Here is an 18,624-nt window from a genome sequence, read left to right as displayed (position 1 = left end):
GCCACCCCAGGTATCCAACCAAGGTACTTTCATCAAAATCTGATGTGGCATTTCAAAATAAAAGGGTTGCAGTGGGGAGAGATTGTAAGCACGCAGCAAAGTGACCTTCTAGGACTGGATCTTGTAATGTCAAATGTAAAATATATTTTTGCTTTTTTTGAAATTACAATGGCCGAAGGAGGGAAAAGTGTGGATAGAGTTGCAGATACACTTGCAAGGCCATTTTCAAGACGGACTTTTCAAGAGAACCTAGATCGTCCAACACTCACTTAGTACTGTATAAGTGTCTTTCTGTATATTATTTGTCCAGCTGCGGGGTCATAAATGATGGTAATATGAGGGGGATCCATTTCAAGTAGGACTAAGTAGAACTTCACTGAAGGCCCAGATGTGAAATGCACAGCCCGCCACTGCTTTCTGTATATTATTTCCCCAGCTGTAGTGTCGTAAATTATGGCAACATGAGGGGGATTTATTCAAGTCGGACTAAATACAACTTCACTGAAGGCCTACGTGTGAAATGCATGGCCTGCCACTGAGTTTGAGGTATGTGGACTACATTCATTAATTTTCATCTTACAAAATCCTGCAGTCTCACCCATGTTTAGTGCATAACATTCATAATTTTTTAAAGTATTTTGGTTGTGCAGAAAGAGAACGTCTCTGCGAGTAAGTGAGTCCCCGCCTACAACCGTGCGCTTCACCTCTCCTATGTAACTAAGTAACCCTCTCTTACTAGTTTGGAGTTCGCAGCTTTGTAGCATGCAGTAAATCATCTTGGTCACGTTTTGGGTTTTTGGACTTTATTATTTATATGTTGATTTATTTTTGGTTGCAGTAAACAAACAAATGAATAATAAAGACAATAAAAAGAATAAAAACAGTAAGTAAATCTCATGCTGAGTCAAAGGCCAAAGAATAACATTTTGCTTTAAGATGAGTTTTAAAGATGGGAACTGAGGGGTCTTGCCTAACATTTAGCGGAAGGTCACCCCTAAGAGAGGGACCGGCATCAGAAAAGGCTGGATCTCCTGTGAGCCTTCGCTTAGTCCTTGGTATCTCTAATAGCGTCTGGTCCGCAGACCTGAGGCACTGGGCAGGTGTGTAAAAGGGTGGAGGAAGGTGGAACGAGGCCATCTAAAGATTTGAAAATAAACAATAGATTCTTAAAACATACACTAAAATGTACAGGGAGCCAGTGAAGAGAGGCCAGAGTAGGAGTTATGTGCTCCCTCTTACGAGTACCAGTCAAGGGAGCAGCAACAAACTCCACACAGGTAGGCCGGAGCCGGCGTCAAACCCACGACCTCTGCACTGTGAGACCATCGTGTTAATCAGTGAATCAGAGGCATTTTAAATAGTTGAAGGTGTACTGACAACAGTTAAACATGAGTTTGAATGTGATTGGTTAAATCTTAACAGACCCACTGTAGCATGCCCTCCGAACCAAGGATGAGACTTTACTGACGATTTTGTGCTTTATTTTTGAGCAAGATGTATCCATAACCGTGTAACCTTAAAACTGAATCACCGTAAGAGCTGAAACACAGTTCAAAACATACGCATACAATTAGCTGACATATTTCACATTCAACACTTAATATTGACAAACACAAAATACTTATATCCATCGTTTACACACCTTTTGCCTCTTCGGAGGGGGTGCAAGAAAAATAAACGTCCGTTTTCTGAGGCTCAATATGAAACTTTTTGCCGTACTCTTCGTTAATTTACCTTAAGTGTGAACAGTATTAAACAGGAAGTTCGCATTCAAAATAAAAGCACATAGCTTAAACCGGAAGTAGACCATTTCAATGCAAATTTCAAATGAAAATAAAATACAATAAACAAAATCACCGCTGCTGTTCACAAACTATAAATATGGTTAGTTACACTCCCACCTGTCAAGGATCGCCGGTCGGCGAGGAGGGGAAGGACCCAAGATGCGAGGAAGCAGGGATAAGGGTAACTTAAAGGGAATTTATTTGACAAATCAAAACCAAAAAGGCAAACAAGGTACTAGTCGAACTAACGTGACTAAACAGAACCAAAACCGAGGAAAGAAGACCGTGACAAAACTAGGGACAAGAGCGGGAGCCAGAGCGGGAGCCAGAGCGGGAGCGAGGGCGGGGGCGAGAGCGGGAACCTGAGCGTGAGCGAGATCGGGGAGCAGTCGTAACAGTCCAAAACAGAGCAGCAACAGGGAGCCAAGCGGGGTAATGATCCGACACTGGGTTGATGGCATGGAAAGCTTAAATAGTCCGGTAATCAGGGGAGCAGATGGGGATCAGGTGTGTGATGGGTAACGATGAGCAGGTGCGTGACTGGTGAGGACGAGTGCTGAGGGGGAAACGCCCCGAAAGCAAGCAAAACAATAACAAAACCGCATGCACACAAAAACAATAACAAAAAACCCTGTCATGCCCGACGCGGATCATGACAGTACCCCCCCCTTAAGGGACGGATCCCAGACGTCCCAAAAAACAAACACGGAGAAAAAACCCCCCAAAAAAACCCAAAATTGTCCAAGAACCAGGGTGGGCGGAAGGGGTCGGGAGGTGGGACCCAGGCCCGCGAACGAGACCGGTCTGGCGGATGTCCAGGGGGCCAGACCAGCGAGTCCCGACGGGGCCATTCGGGCGGACGTCCGGGAGGCGGGACCAAGGCCCGTGAACTAGGCCGGTCTGGCGGATGTCCGGGAGGCCAGACCAGCGAGTCCCGTCGGGGCCATTCAGGCGGACGTCCGGGAGGCCCGATCAATAAGTCCACCCGTGGCCATTCAGGCGGACGTCCGGGCGCACCCGAGACAGGAACGTGGAGCGGCGGCTGGTCGTCGAGCCCCGCCGAGACAGGAACGTGTAGCGGCGGCTGGTCGTCGAACCCCGCCGAGACAGGAACGTGGAGCGGCGGCTGGTCCTCGAGCCCCGCCGAGACAGGAACGTGGAGCGGCGGCTGGTCCTCGAGCCCCGCCGAGACAGGAACGTGGAGCGGCGGCTGGTCGTCGAGCCCCGCCGAGACAGGAACGTGGAGCGGCGGCTGGTCGTCGAACCCCGCCGAGACAGGAACGTGGAGCGGCGGATGGTCGTCGAACCCCGCCGAGGCAGGAACTCGGGACGGGCGCAGGGCGTGCGCCATCGGGCCGTGGACTTGAGGCGGACACAGGGCGTGCTCCGCCGGAACGGGGACTTGGGACGGACGCAGAACGTGCCCCGCCTGAACATGGACTTGAGGCGGGCGCAGGACGTGCTCCGCCGGGACGTGAGCTTGGGACGGACGCAGGACGTGCTCCGCCGGGACGTGAGCTTGGGACGGACGCAGGACGTGCTCCGCCGGGACGTGAGCTTGGGGCGGACGCGGGGCGTGCTCCGCCGGGACGTGAACTTGGGGCGGACGCGGGACGTGCGCCGCCGGAACAGGGACTTGAAGCGCCGGAACGGGGCTCAGCAGCTGGCGAGGAGCCGGAACGGAACTCAGCAGCTGGCGAGGAGCCGGAACGGAACTCAGCAGCTGGCGAGGAGCCGGAACGGAACTCAGCAGCTGGCGAGGAGCCGGAACGGAACTCAGCAGCTGGCGAGGAGCCGGAACGGAACTCAGCAGCTGGCGAGGAGCCGGAACGGAACTCAGCAGCTGGCGGGGAGCCGGAACGGAACTCAGCAGCTGGCGGGGAGCCGGGACGGGGCGCTGCAGCTGGCGGGGAGCCGGGACGGGGCGCTGCAGCTGGCGGGGAGCCGGGACGGGACGCTGCAGCTGGCGGGGAGCCGGGACGTCACGCTGCAGCTGGCGAGGAGGCGGCGTGGTCTGCAGCAGCTGACGTGGAGGCGGTGTGGTCTGCAGCAGCTGACGTGGAGGCGACGAGGGTTGCAGCAGCTGACGTGGAGGCGACGAGGGTTGCTGCAGCTGACGTGGAGGCGACGAGGGTTGCTGCAGCTGACGTGGAGGCGACGAGGGTTGCTGCAGCTGACGTGGAGGCGACGAGGGTTGCTGCAGCTGACGTGGAGGCGACGAGGGTTGCTGCAGCTGACGTGGAGGCGACGAGGGTTGCTGCAGCTGACGTGGAGGCGGCATGGTCTGTGCCGCTGACGGGGAGGCGGCATGGGTTGCTGCAGCTGACGTGGAGGCTGCGGCGGGCCGGGCGCAGCCGAGACGGGGAACCTGATCCCTATCAGCCTGCCGCCATAGGGAATCAGGGGAACGGGAGACACGAGGAACACGAGAAACCGAAACTACAGGCGCTAGTGAACGTGAACTATGAGACGCAGTGGGAGCGCGACCAGGTGCGGAATTTGACGGGGGAAAAGGTGAACGACTTACGTGACTCGGGGAGTGAAGCGCGCGTGGTGCCGTGAGGAGTAGCAGTACCCCTACTGGGGCGCCGTCGTTGGCCGCCACGTGGGGGTGCCCGGTAGACCAACCGGGTGCCCCAGTAAGGGCTCGCAGTGGCAGAAGGGGAAAGAAAAGGGATCAAAACCAAAGGGTGCCCATAAATCATCTTGGGAGGAAAAATCGCATGCAAATTCTGACTCTGAGTCGTCGTCGAAATCAGAGTCTATAATCACGGGGGGATGTACGACGGTGGGGTACTCGTTGACATGATCATGAAACGAAGGGTAGGAAACAGACGCGGAACGAAAAATAGAACCTACGCGAAGGACACGGGGTTGGTCGACAGGCTGAGGGGGGTAGTCCGAGCGGCGACGTCGATGACGCCGCCGGGAGCTTCCCGCTGGGTCCGTAGTTGGTCGGATCATTCTGTCAAGGATCGCCGATCGGCGAGGAGGGGAAGGACCCAAGATGCGAGGAAGCAGGGATAAGGGTAACTTAAAGGGAATTTATTTGACAAATCAAAACCAAAAAGGCAAACAAGGTACTAGTCGAACTAACGTGACTAAACAGAACCAAAACCGAGGAAAGAAGACCGTGACAAAACTAGGGACAAGAGCGGGAGCCAGAGCCAGAGCCAGAGCCAGAGCGGGAGCAAGGGCGGGGGCGAGAGCGGGAACCTGAGCGTGAGCGAGATCGGGGAGCAGTCGTAACAGTCCAAAACAGAGCAGCAACAGGGAGCCAAGCGGGGTAATGATCCGACACTGGGTTGATGGCATGGGAAGCTTAAATAGTCCGGTAATCAGGGGAGCAGATGGGGATCAGGTGTGTGATGGGTAACGATGAGCAGGTGCGTGACTGGTGAGGACGAGTGCTGAGGGGGAAACGCCCCGAAAGCAAGCAAAACAATAACAAAACCGCATGCACACAAAAACAATAACAAAAAACCCTGTCATGCCCGACGCGGATCATGACACCACCAAAATTATGAGTCTAAGTGTGCATTAACAACTGTAACAAATCATTTTTAACAACTAATTAACACTTCTAGTCATGAGCTTGTAAACATTCCAATTACAAAACCTTTTGCACAGGGCGCTCTACAATAGAAGGCCTACTAGTGCGTTGACCTCTGTCATTCAGTTTCTTATCTCCAAAGGAGATTTTCACTCTTCTCAGGAGTCCGTCCTTGCCACTGACGCTCATTCTCTGGCCCTCTGGAGCTCTGCGAAGTCTGCGGCAGATTACACATTGGCGGATAAAACAAGCAACTTTTCTGCTCATGCCAGGGATCCAGTAGCCACTGGATCTGAGTTGATTGATGGTGAAGCCTTTTCCTTGTTTTACTTCTTCACGACAGTGAGCTATTATAAGCTTGGTCACATGATGTTCCTTTGGAATCACTATAGGGTGCTTGAAAGAATCTTTGTTGGTGACAGTCTCCCTCCCACCTTGAGTAGACCGTGTGCATCCATGAATGGATCAAGGTGGTACCTTTCTATGGGCTGATATTTGTGCCACTAGAAACTGAATATTTGAATTGAAGACTGAATATTTGAATTGAAGACTGGATATTTGAATTGAAGACTGGATATTTGAATTGAAGACTGAATATTTGAATTGAAGACTGGATATTTGAATTGAAGACTGGATATTTGAATAATTAATAATTCAATAATTCAGTTTTCAATTCAATAATTCAGTTTTTAATTCAAATATCCAGTCTTCAATTCAAATATTCAGTCTTCAATTCAAATATTCAGTTTCTAGTGGCACAAATATCAGCCCATACCTTTCCTGCAAGATCCTTTTGCCGTTGAGCAAATATGGCGCCAAGAAGCCAAGTGTGTCATAGATGGATGCAACAGTAGGCAAAAATTGTGTTGCTGTTTGGTCTTTATCTTCTTCAACACTCCACAGAACGCCCAAAGTTCTTTCTTGTGGCATGTCTTTAAATGTCAGGTCCTTTGTTGTTGTGTCTACAGAACATTCAGAAGGAGGAAAACTCTGTAGAACAGCATGACTGTTCAAGATGAATTCATGCAGACGAAGCCCTCCATGTTTGCATATTTCCGTGTTGTATTGCCTTTTCAACAGTGTCTGTGTTGCCGTTTTTCCACCAAAGGAAACGCAGGTAGTCTCTATCACACTTGTGGCCATGAAACTGGTGGAACATCTCTATATCGCACATCAGAGCAATAGGATGTTGCCTGAATCGTAGTAAGAAGCCTGTTCGATTGTTTATTAAGTCTGGCCCTTGAAGAAGATGATCGTTCAAACTTGTTCCCATGTGTTTAGCAGAACAATCAAACACAATGCATCGTTTAGTGGTGTTGTTCATCCTTGCAGAGCATGCAAGGTGCCTTCGGTTTTGTGCTGGTAGTCCTTGCCTTGTCGTTGTGTACCATGGTTTGCATTGCGAATGCTTGAATGAATTTATTTGGTTTAGAGTTTTTTGTGTGACTTTTCTCAAAGGATGAGCTACATGAATGAAGGGCATATGAAGAAGTGACAGGGTTACATGCGATCTCAGCCTCAACAGCTATGAACTGTGCAAAGTCCATGAAAGAAGGAAAATCTTTGCCTTCCATAAGTGTAACTGTGACCTGTCGATTCCAACGAGCTGCCAACCACTCTGGAACTTTATGCAACAGTTTTTGATTCTCCTCACAGTCATTTAGTATTCCGAGACCCTTCACATGTGGTGTGGCTTGTAGACATGCATTTAAAAAGTCTGAAAATGTCCTTAACCCTTCTACATCCTTTGAACTTATCTTGTGCCATTTTGCTAATTTGTCTCTAAAAGCCTTTTGAATAGTAAAAGGTTGTCCATAACGTTGGTCAAGCTTTTGCCATGCATCCTTGTATGCGTCTTCATCACTGCGATAAAATGTGCCTTCAAGACAATTTTGTGCTGAGCCTGAGACGTATCCCTTTAGCAAATGAAGTCTATAAGTGAAACGAATGAAGCCTTCCATTCAATGTAGGTGATTGGATCACCATTAAAAACCGTGGGTATCGGCACTGGGATTCTGTTTATCGCTATGCTGTCTTGGATAGCCTGGGCCAGCTGGGAAATGTCTGTAGGAGGAGCCTGTTTGGAAACTTGGGGACCTTGATAAGTTACATTGGCATGTCTAGGGATAGACGGTTTGTTTTGCGACGTGAATGGGCAAAATGATCCAATAGGGGGTGCTGGTGCTTCAGATATTGATTCATGGTGAGTGAAAGCCACATTGTAACGCATTTGCTGATTTCCCATATCCATGCTCATCTCTCTGATAATTTCTCTGTCATAAAACTCAAGTTTCGCACGAGCAGCTTGCATTTCCTTTTCTGTTTTTAATCGCTCAAGTTCCGATTTCTGTACTTCCAATTCCCTTCTGTGTTGTTCCTCCATGTCTCTTATTTTCTCCCCTTGCGTCATTTCATCTTGCATTGTTTTATATTCTGCTTCCTTTGCCGCAAGTTCAGCGGCTGCCTCAATCCTTTTTGCTGCGATGCTTGAGGCGTCCGACTGCTTACCGATGCTTGATTGTGAAGCCGTACCATAGATGGAATGAGCATACTTATGAGACAGGAGTTGATGAAGGCGAAGCTTTTCTCTATTTGGATCAAAATCATCAATTGCTGTTATTCGTTCATTAATGTTTTTCATAATGTTTCTAGTTACTGCTTCACAAGCGTCCATTTTGCGTCTTACGTCAGGGGATAGCGAAGTACGCTCTTTTAATTCACTGTACTCTTTCACCACATTGTGCATTCCTTTTTCAATGTCATCAGCCATTGTGCATAAGTTGTGCTCTGATAAGCCAGTCTTTAAACTTTCTCGGGCTGTCTTGACCAGCCCTTTCCATTGCTCATACACACTAAGCAGCCTTTTGTCTCTTTTAATCAACTCGTCCCGTTGGTAGGCTAGCATTTTTCCAGTTAGCACGCTGGGTCGCTCTGACTGCCTGGGTAATGCTAACTCAGCTGCGGTAGCATGCATTTTGTTCAGTTCAGTTAACTGACGCTCTTTACGTTCAATCTCGTCCGTTAATTCTTCACTAGAAATGTTTTCCGTGAGAGAATAAAGCTTTCGCTTCACTGATTTCTGTTTGTAGCTTACGAGTTCGCTCTTCGACGCCGTCCATTTTCCGTGTAGTCGTCACGTCCTCTTGCGTCTAGCGGCTGCCGCGAGCTGCCTGTGCTGTTGTGGTCGCCGTATTCCTTTTCCTTCACTAGCCTCTCCGTACAGCACGCCGAGGAAAGCTCTTACTGTAGCATGCCCTCCGAACCAAGGATGAGACTTTACTGATGATTTTGTGGTTTATTTTTTAGCAAGATGTATCCATAACCGTGTAACCTTAAAACCGAATCACCGTAAGCGCTGAAACACAGTTCAAAACATACGCATACAATTAGCTGACATATTTCACATTCAACACATAATATTTACAAACACAAAATACTTATATCCATCGTTTACACACATTTTGCCTCTTCGGGGGGGGTGCTAGAAAAATAAACGTCCGTTTTTTGAGGCTCAATATGAAACTTTTTGCCGTACTCTTCGTTAACCTTAAGTGTGAACAGTATTAAACAGGAAGTTAGCATTCAAAATAAAAGCGAATAGCTTAAACCGGAAGTAGAACCTTTCAATGCAAATTTCAAATGAAAATAAAATACAATAAACAAAATCACCGCTGTTGTTCACAAAATATGAATACCCCAGTTTTTGGAAGGTGTGCACACGGCACAGTGCGCAATTGTGCAACCACATTATCTCAGTTTATGTATTTTTGTTCTTGTAATTGTTTTACCCTTTCTCTCTAAAAGATATATTTGTTTTGAAATTCATCTTGGTCAATTATTATTTATTTAGATAATGAAAATTGAATAGGGTTGTGTAGACATTTTATATGCACAATGTATGTTCAATGTGACCACAATCAGATGAGCAAAATGCAAGTTGCCACAAGAAAAAAACAACATAAAACCAAATTGGAAAATGAAATGTACACAAAATATATACCATGATATTGACATTAAAAAAAACATGATCTGGTGCTCAGAAACAAGATAGCATTTTTATTTTTACATCAGACCAGATCAAAGTAAATACATTATTAAGAACATTTCTAACAAACTCAAAATACAGTGTCTTGAAATTGTTTTTCCATCCCAGGTTAAGATAGGATATCAATGACATTAATGTTGGTCCAAAATGCTGCCGTTCGGCTCTTGACTGGTATTCGTAAGAGAGAGCACATAACACCTAATCTGGTGGCCCTTCACTAGATCCCTGGACATTTTTGTTTTCTTTGTAAGATTCTAGTTTTGCTTTCAAATCTTTAAATGGTCGCCCCATCTTACCTCTCTGTGCTCCCCTACCCTTACGCACCTGCGGACCGGTCGCTATTAGAGTTACCGACAACCAAGCCAAGGCTCCGTGGGGATCGAGCCTTTTCCATTGCCGGTCCCTCCCCCTGGAATGACCTCTCACTAATTTTTAGACAAGCTTCCTCGCTTCCCATATTTAAAACACGTCTTAAAACTAATTTGTATTCTTTGGCGTTTGACTCAACATGAGAGTTACTAACTTGCTGTTTTTGTTCTTTTTACTGTCTTTATTATGAATTTGTTTTATTGTTGTTGTGTGACTTACTTTTACTCCATGTACAGCAATTAGCATACAGCGCTGCTAGTCTTAAAGTACTTTATAAATATTGTTGAGTTGAGAATGACATATAACAATCATAATGTCATTCTTAAAGTATATATGTTTGTCATTTTATATGTGAATTGTTTAAAATTGCAGAAATTTAAATCACACTTCATCAAAGCCAAAACCCAGCTTAAGCTTACATTTAATGAACGTCGATCGGAAGAGTGTGTTTTAATTTGTGTTCTAATTTCCCCATAATTTATATGACACCATATGGAAAGCGCTTTGTTACAGCACCACCAGTTGTGAAATGCACTGTCATACCTGTCAACTTATACGGTTCCCCGTATTTTATACGTTTTTTGACAATTTCTAATCACATACGGCGTATAACGACTTTTATACGGGAAACCACAAAAAAGTTCAACAAAAAAAAATCCCAATGACGTTTCAGTCCAGACCGATATCGACTCGCCATTCGGTAATGATTCCTGGCGCGTGAGGCTGGTGCGGAGGGGACGGTTACGCCCGCCGCGCGCCGGGGCTCGCCGCGACCCGGAGCCGCATCCGTGGCGGTAGGTTCAGGCATGCAAGGAGTAGGTACCGGGACCCGTGCGGTAGTGTGGCCCGCGGGGACGGCTGTAACGGGGCCGGGGAGTGGGGATTGCGGGGGCTGCACGCGGCGCGAGTCGCGTGCAGTTATCCGTTTAACCTCCTCGAGGAAGCGGGGGCTGCGCGCGGGGCAAGCCGCGCGCAGTTATCCGATTCCTTTTCCCTCGGCCCAACCTCGTCCGTCCCCGGTCTGGATCGCCCCGTCCCCGCCGCCTCGTCCCGCCCCGCTCCTGCTTGTTACGTTCCCGCCGTCTCGGGTACTTGTCTAAACCCCACTAGTCTGGCCGGGCCACGGCCGGCGGGCCGGGGCCGGGAGGGGGGTCCTGGGGCTCGACCGCCCTGCGCTACTCCCCCCTCCCTCAGCCCCGCAGCCGTCGGTGTCAGCGGGGCCTGGCCGCCCTCGGAACCAAAAACCAAGTCGCCGGGTACCCAACTCTTGCCCCAGACTTCTCAGGATCAAAGGTCAATTCCCAAAGAATTTTGGCCTAAAATCTTTGAGCTGAAAACTGGATTTGGCCAAGAGCGTTTCCCCCTCATCCGACAGCTCTACCAAGTGCTCCTGTGCCTGCCTCATAGCAATGCTGACAGTGAGCGTGTGTTCAGCAACGTCAGAAAGATTCACACCGAATATAGAAAGACAATGGGCACTGACACTCTTACAGCTCTACTCCAGGTGAAGTTAAACTGTGATGACCTATGCTTCAAAGTTAAACCATCTCGGGAGCAGATTATGTCAGCAAAATCATGCACATCGGAATATAATAAAAAACATTAAACGTTAACACTGACTATGAAAATAAAGGTGAAATTGTTTATTTGAATACATGCTGGGCCTGGAAGTACAATGCAAGAATGTTATGCATACTGCCTTTATTATTTTCCATTACATTGTCTTTCTTGCTAAATACTTAATAGTGATAATAAAATATAATTAAAAAATGCCGCGATTGTGTTTATAAGGTTTTTTATCCATTTATAAGGGGAACTACACTGGTTTATAAGGGGAGTCACTGTCCGAGGTTGACAGGTATGCACTGTATAAATAAAGTTGTATTGTATTTTATGATCTGAACCGAGCCAATTGCCCCCAAAAATATAGCAAAAGTTTCCCTTTGATTCTTAGGCAATGATTTAATGTCCAAATAACTCGATTAATTTGTTGATAGGATGCCTTACCCTTTGTAAACTACATTTTACAATGAAACATTATTCAAATTATTTGACCATGTCGCAATTCCATTACTGATAATGTTAAGACTCGTGAAATCTCTGACCATTTGCGAACATTTTAATGTTCACTTATGAAAATATTTTAATAAAATATTAAAAACAGTAAATAATATAATGTCAGTCAACCATGTGACGTTGTGGCTAAAATTCATGGCTTCACAAATTTCAATTCAAATGATTCCTTTTAACTGTAAGCAAAGGAAGTACTTAGAAGTCCAAGCTCGTCACTCTGCTTGATTTGTTCAACTTGCTGAAACTGTGTTTTCAGCTAATTCCTGCAAGGCACGAGTCACGTGGTAAATTGGTCCACCTTTAAGTATCCAAAAACTATACTCTTGTATGTGTTTGGGGGATCATTCAACTTTTTTGGCTAATTTTGCTTGGACTAATATTAATTTACCGCTTGAATTGAATTGGTTTGATGAAACATGCAATTCGGAAGGCAAAATGTATTGTTTAATTCATTAACACACAGATGTAATATACTGACTGACAAATGGTTCTTCAACTTTTCCTTTTCATGGCATAACAATTTAGAGCAATGCAGCATGCGCCACAGGTTGCTTTAAAAGATCCAGAAATCGGAGCTCACATCACAAGCTGCAGTGATCCATGTATTGTGCGTACTTGCATTTTATTCTACTGTACATACTACCGGGACTTAAAAATGGGTAATTGGGTCCCAGTGAACCTCGGAGCTCATCGGACATATGGATTGCAATCGCTTGGCAAGACAAATACAGTATATTAAAACAATCTTACAATTATCCCAAGACAGTTACAGAAGCGTATCAAAATAAAACAATTTACAGTAAGAACATATCATTGCAAGGAAGAGAACCTTGTGCAGAGCTACGGTAAATGGCACCAGATCTATTATTCTGTAAAAACAGTATATGCACAAGTAATACATATGAAGGATTCGCAAAAAAACAAAGTGGTAAAGAAAGGGGCTGATGATTTGTGATTATGTTTTAATTGATATTTCTGATCATATTAAGTAAAGTCACTATTGTCTGAATGAAATCTTGCATCAATGTTGTTTCTTAATGGCATTTAAAACATCTGCAGACACTTAATTTACTTGAGTTGGAAACACATTTTATGCTTAGTTAGTTGTTTAATGATCTTAAAACAAAGTGAGGAAACTGTGCATCCATCCTTTATCTGATCTGCTATCGTCACGAGGGTGCTGGCATGCTGGACCATCTATCTATTTCATATCTATTATTCCCCCCCCCAAAAATATAAGGTTGCAGTTACATTTTCATGGCACTGTACCTGCACTTTTGCCTTGATCTAAATCTGTGTGTATATTCTCTGCACTTGTTCATCAGAACCTCCCCATCTGTGGACCTCCTCTTACAGCCCTAATCAGATTCAACCCCCCTCAACAGAATAAATGAATATTCTTCACATAAATTTGTTTTTTCCTAGACTGCTTTTGGGACCTCCTTCCTGTACCGAAGCATATGAACTTTTCCCTTGAGCAGTGATCACACAAGAAGTATTCAGGTCAAAGTGAAAAGAAAAACACTGCTAATCTACACGATATTGAGAACAGGTAATATTTTGAGAATAATGTTGTCATTTCAACTTTTGAAGATAGTTCTGTATACTAGGTAATATTATAAAAAAACATATTTCAAAGCACTTCTAGTTGATGATCAACCAAACCCAACAAAAGAGCTCATTTTAGTCCTTGTAGCACATTAAACTACTAACACGGATGATGGTGTTGATTCACAAAAAAGTTTGACTTTTGAATTGTACAACGATAGACAAACAACTTTTCACATTCACACCAGTGGGATTTTTTAGATTCAATTAACTCAGTGTTTCCCAACCTTTATTGAGCCAAGGCATTTTTTTTTACATCAGAGAAATCTCACAGCATACAAACAAACAAAAATGTGACAAAAAGTATGAATAAACAAATAAGGATGATCTTGTCTCAATTTACTCAGAAATTGACTTAAGTCAGCGTGAAATTTGGGTCTGGTTAATTGAAAACAAAGCTGATATAATTGGAGGAAGCCAAGACCTTCTGTTGCATGGATGGTAACACAATCTAATGGAAAATCATTTAATTGTTGTGTGTGTCACAACAATATATGCTGCCGGCATATAGTTAACAATTTTCAGACAAATGCAAAATCGGAAAATTTCTCGCAGCACTGCAATTGATCTCTCATGGCACATACGGTAAGTATACCACAGCACCCTGGTTGGGAATCATCTGAATTAACCAATGACGTGTGTTTTTGGAATGTGGGAGTAAACCTGAACCTCTCAACTGTGAGGCTGACATGCTAACCTGATTAAATAAAATATTCTGAGGAGCTACAGGTCACATTTGTAATGTTTTTTTTAGTTTGAATCACTTGGAAAAAAACTGTTTCAGTTAAAAAAAAACAAATTGTAAAATTATTTTTTTGTATACCCCATTATGTTTATAAATGTTATAAAAACAAAAGCGTAAAAACACAACCTGACAAAAATGGAAGAAAGTATGCAAACTTTTGATGTTTCCAGTTGTGGAGGTGAAAAATGTATTTCTCTGGTGAGTCTCTGTTGTCAGTCACTATCCAGCTCCTTGTCTTCTGATGTTGGACTTTCTCTGGCAGGTAGAACATCGTAGTGACAAGGGATATGGCTGTTTCTGGGTAGATCATATGGGTCCTGGACTGGTTGCATGCAGTCACTACTTTGTCTGGTGCCACAAATAGTGCTTACAGTTGGCTCTAAATGAAAGACACATGAGATTACATGACATTAATTGATTGAATAACTACAATATTTTTTTTGTATGTTACAAAAGGGAGAAAAGTGATGATTCTTAAGGGCCCGTAACTGACAGGGGCCCAAGAAAATAGTACAGTGAGGCCTAGAGATATGATTTAAATTTTTTTTGCAACCACAGTCATAAGACAAAACACTTTCATCTCCAATCACATTTCCCCATTTTGACTGCAAATACCATTAATCCATTCCAGCGCCCCCCCACAAAAGAATTGTTTTGTTTGTATTTTAAAAATGAAATATATCGCTCTATGATATTGCACTTTACAAACACATGAGTAGTAACATAAAATAACAGACCGTAAGGAAGAATACAGCTTATACATCATGATTTAATGCTGCAATGCAATTAATTGTGCTCCTCATTCTAGCATGCCTGCCTTGGGCTCCAGGAGGGAATGCAATACTGTACAGTCATGCAGACACAAACAAAGAAGAATGCACTTCATCTTCTACTACTACTGCAAGCTCAGTAAGATGTTGTAATAGTTGTCATTTTAATTAGACGTTTAAAAAGATATGCCCGTGTGTAATATATTATGTCTAAATGTGTTGCTCCACCATTTGTGATCAAATACCCGTTGCTTCTAAAATCGCACCTATCAATGATAACAATTAGCATATCAATGGCGTCTTGTTATTTTTTTTAGCATTAAGCTAAGTGGATTTTTTTCAAAAGGAAAAACTATGTTATACTACGAATAATTTTCTTTAGTTTTTTTTATCTTTAATATTTGCCAAACCTATGCTTATTGTGAGGTGAGTTGAATTGAGTTCACTGCCACCATACAATGCTCGTATCTCAAGTTTGTGAAAAAAAAAAAAAAAAAAAGGGTCGAAAGATAGCTCGTCTGGTCATTTTTATCTCCAGGCACTACTAAATTTGTGGCGGTAAAATGGCTATCCCCAAAGTGAGACTTTTTAATGTTTTTTTTTTTTTACTTCAGAAGGCACGTCAAGTCTTTTTGCTCTCTTGTCTTCCACCTAATGTTACAAACAATATGGACTTGATATTTTCTGTCACAAGCCAATATACTATACAAACGTGCGTCATGCTGTTGTGACCTGCAGGCTTGATTATTCTGAAAAACTCAACTGTCAGGGTAGTGCAACAAGCCTCTAAAGCAATGCTTCTCAAATAGTGGGGCGGGCCCCATTAGGGGGGCGTGCTGCGATGCTGAGTGGGGCACGTGTGCCCCTGAGGAGAACATGCTTTTTTTTCTACAATAAAGTGTTATTGCACATCCACTCCACTAGTTGGCAGTGGCGCTCTCTTTGCCAATTGTGCGCAGTGAGTATTAATTCTACGGTGTAGGTTTGTTTTGCAATGAAAATGCTATTATTTATAGTTGTGGCGGAGAGTAGGTGGTGGGATGGGGGCGTAAATTTTCTTCTTGCTAGGGGGGCGTGACAGAAAATAATTGAGAAGAACTGCTGTAAAGACACCAGTGATGACGACAAATACAGCAGCTTAATTTTTATTCCTCTGGTATTAGCTTTACTGCACTGGTTCACATTACAAACTTTTCCACATTTAGGTAATTCACAATCGTCACACACGACTGAAAAATAATTACGTCGTTAAGCCTTATCAATTAATAAGCAGTCATAACTCCAGGATAGACATGGGCAAAGTCCAGCCAGAGTGCAAAACAACATGAATTACGTGGTACTTTTATTTTGAAGGTGATTATTTTATTTTGGTGTGCAGAGCTCGGATTTTTTTCTGCAGTGATATCAACAAAGTGACATTTTTGCTATGTTAATTTCCAACTCATCTGGTGTCTATTTTTTAAACAACTTTTGAACATGCATAAAAATGGATTGTGATACCCAACATCAAGCAGCCAGATAATGATCCAAACACACGACCAAAACAACTAAAGAGGAGGAAGTACCGTATTTTTACGGTCATAAGACGCGCTGCATCAAAGGGCGCAACACGAGTTGAGGGTGCTACTTCCGGATAAAATGCATATACTAGGCGCGCCGCACTACAAGGCGCTAGCTCAGCTGCCTCGCGCTAGCTAGCTCAGCTGCTTGTGTTAGCTCAGCTACTCGCATTAGCTTAGCTGCTCACGCTAACTGATGTCAGCTCACCAGGACTCAGTCCCCTAAGAGATCATTGCCAGAGGTATCACCCCATTTCAATGACAGATGTCATGAAACTATTAGGAATCACTTCCAATAACAATGACTCTAACCAATAAAAGGCGCTAGCTCAGCTGCCTCGCGCTAGCTAGCTCAGCTGCTTGTGTTAGCTCAGCTACTCGCATTAGCTTAGCTGCTCACGCTAACTGATGTCAGCTCACCAGGACTCAGTCCCCTAAGAGATCATTGCCAGAGGTATCACCCCATTTCAATGACAGATGTCATGAAACTATTAGGAATCACTTCCAATAACAATGACTCTAACCAATAAAAGGTGTCACAGCAATGGTCTACTAGACAACGTCAGGGGAGGGACTTCACTGGTCACCACACTCCTTAGAGTCACGGTTTCAAATCAAAACCCAAAAAAACCTCAGCATACAAGCAAACAATGAAACAAAGGAATAAGATTAACACAAAACATGTATCTCTCATGCCATCAATATACCCAAAAGAAATAAAAATTACCCAAAAAGATTATAGCAATGGCTTCTTGGGAGCTACTCAGCCTTAGCCAATTACAGCAATGGCTTCTTGGGAGCCACTCAGACTCAGCCAATCACATGGCTGTTTAGAGAGATGTGCATGGCAGACTACAACATTGTGGACAGCTGCCCTTTTGTCCAGCTTTCTCCTCCACCATCACCCAAACACCATAGTCACATAATGTATAAGTCACGGTCAATTTGAAACATAGATGACTCAGACTTTGGCCAGCAGGGTATGCTAACATGCACTCCGAACAGCCCAATGAGTAAAAGGGTTGATGCTCGCGAGTGATGCTGAGTCCATATAATGGGCGCGTCGCTTTACAAGGCGCTTTGATTGTTTTGGGGAAGATTAAGGACTTTAAAGAGCGCCCTATGACCCGGAAAATACGGTATTCTTACATGGGATAAATCAATATCCAGACAAAAATACAAATTACTGCATGTATACACTCTACAGCAGGGATGGGCAACTGACAGGCCGCCTTTGGTGGATCTTTTAAACATGTATGAAATTTCCCTTCTACAAATGCACACACACCCAATATGTATGTGTTCTTTAATTAAATCGATATATTGACAAACACCATCTTGCACAGTATGAATAAACAGAAGACTTGCATTAATATAGTGTTGCATTAGGAAATGACAAGATCCATCCTGAGATGACAGCATACATCCAGACACTGGAGCGAGGATGAGGGCAACACAATAAGCAAAACAGGGAAGAGAGGCGTGACCGTGCTAAGCCATATCTGCTTTGTGGCATGCTTAAACGAGTATGGAGTAAAAATGGGAGTATTTGGTTTTCTTTTTGTTCTTGAAAAGTTCCGTGTACAAATGATAACTATTAAAATCATCCACAGTCACATGAAGCCACAAAAACACCTAAAGACATGATTAGCACAACCTACAGCAGCAACTGCTTGCTCATGTTAGTCCCGTTTGGCACATATAATTACTTATAGATAGCAGGTGACTTGAACGAGGCCATTACATTGTTGCGATCTTTAATTTGCTAAGGCTTTCCCTATCTATGGCACTCTTGGCACACTTAATGTTTGAATCCAGTTAAAACCATGGGGTCATAGTATAATATATCATATTTAAGCCTAAAAATCTGGATATATAGCCTAGAGAAGTGATGGGCAAAATGCAGCCCATGGGCCCACAATCTGAGTGGCCCCAGGATCTCATATACATGTATTAAGACACTGCGATGTACTTTTTGGTTTAAGACAAACCATACATGCACATATTTTGTCCAGCTTTAAAATGGCATTTTTGTCTTACATCTAGTTAGGAAGTGCGTGGTCATATGTGGCACCTCAGTAGCGCTAGTGAAAAATAGTGGCCCCCTCATTCATTTAA

General features: G+C 44.2%; 1 protein-coding gene across 3 annotated transcripts in view; it reads right to left on the bottom strand.

Annotated features, from left to right (window-relative positions):
- Positions 1 to 12,429: 12,429 nt before the first annotated feature.
- The window catches only part of megf10 (multiple EGF-like-domains 10), an 89,996-nt gene continuing 83,801 nt past the window's right edge, over positions 12,430 to 18,624 (bottom strand). For all 3 annotated transcript variants that reach the window (XM_088280951.1, XM_088280950.1, XM_088280952.1), the window contains one exon: positions 12,430 to 14,556. In XM_088280951.1, the coding sequence (XP_088137077.1) occupies positions 14,390 to 14,556 (167 nt within the window). In that variant the 3' untranslated portion in view covers positions 12,430 to 14,389. The remainder of the gene's footprint in view (positions 14,557 to 18,624) is intronic.

The sequence above is a fragment of the Idiotropiscis lumnitzeri genome, chromosome 18, assembly GCF_059441095.1.
Source record: "Idiotropiscis lumnitzeri isolate Australia: NSW breed Sydney's pygmy pipehorse chromosome 18, RoL_Ilum_1.0, whole genome shotgun sequence".
Lineage (NCBI taxonomy): Eukaryota > Metazoa > Chordata > Actinopteri > Syngnathiformes > Syngnathidae > Idiotropiscis > Idiotropiscis lumnitzeri.
This window is presented reverse-complemented; position numbering and strand designations above follow the sequence as displayed.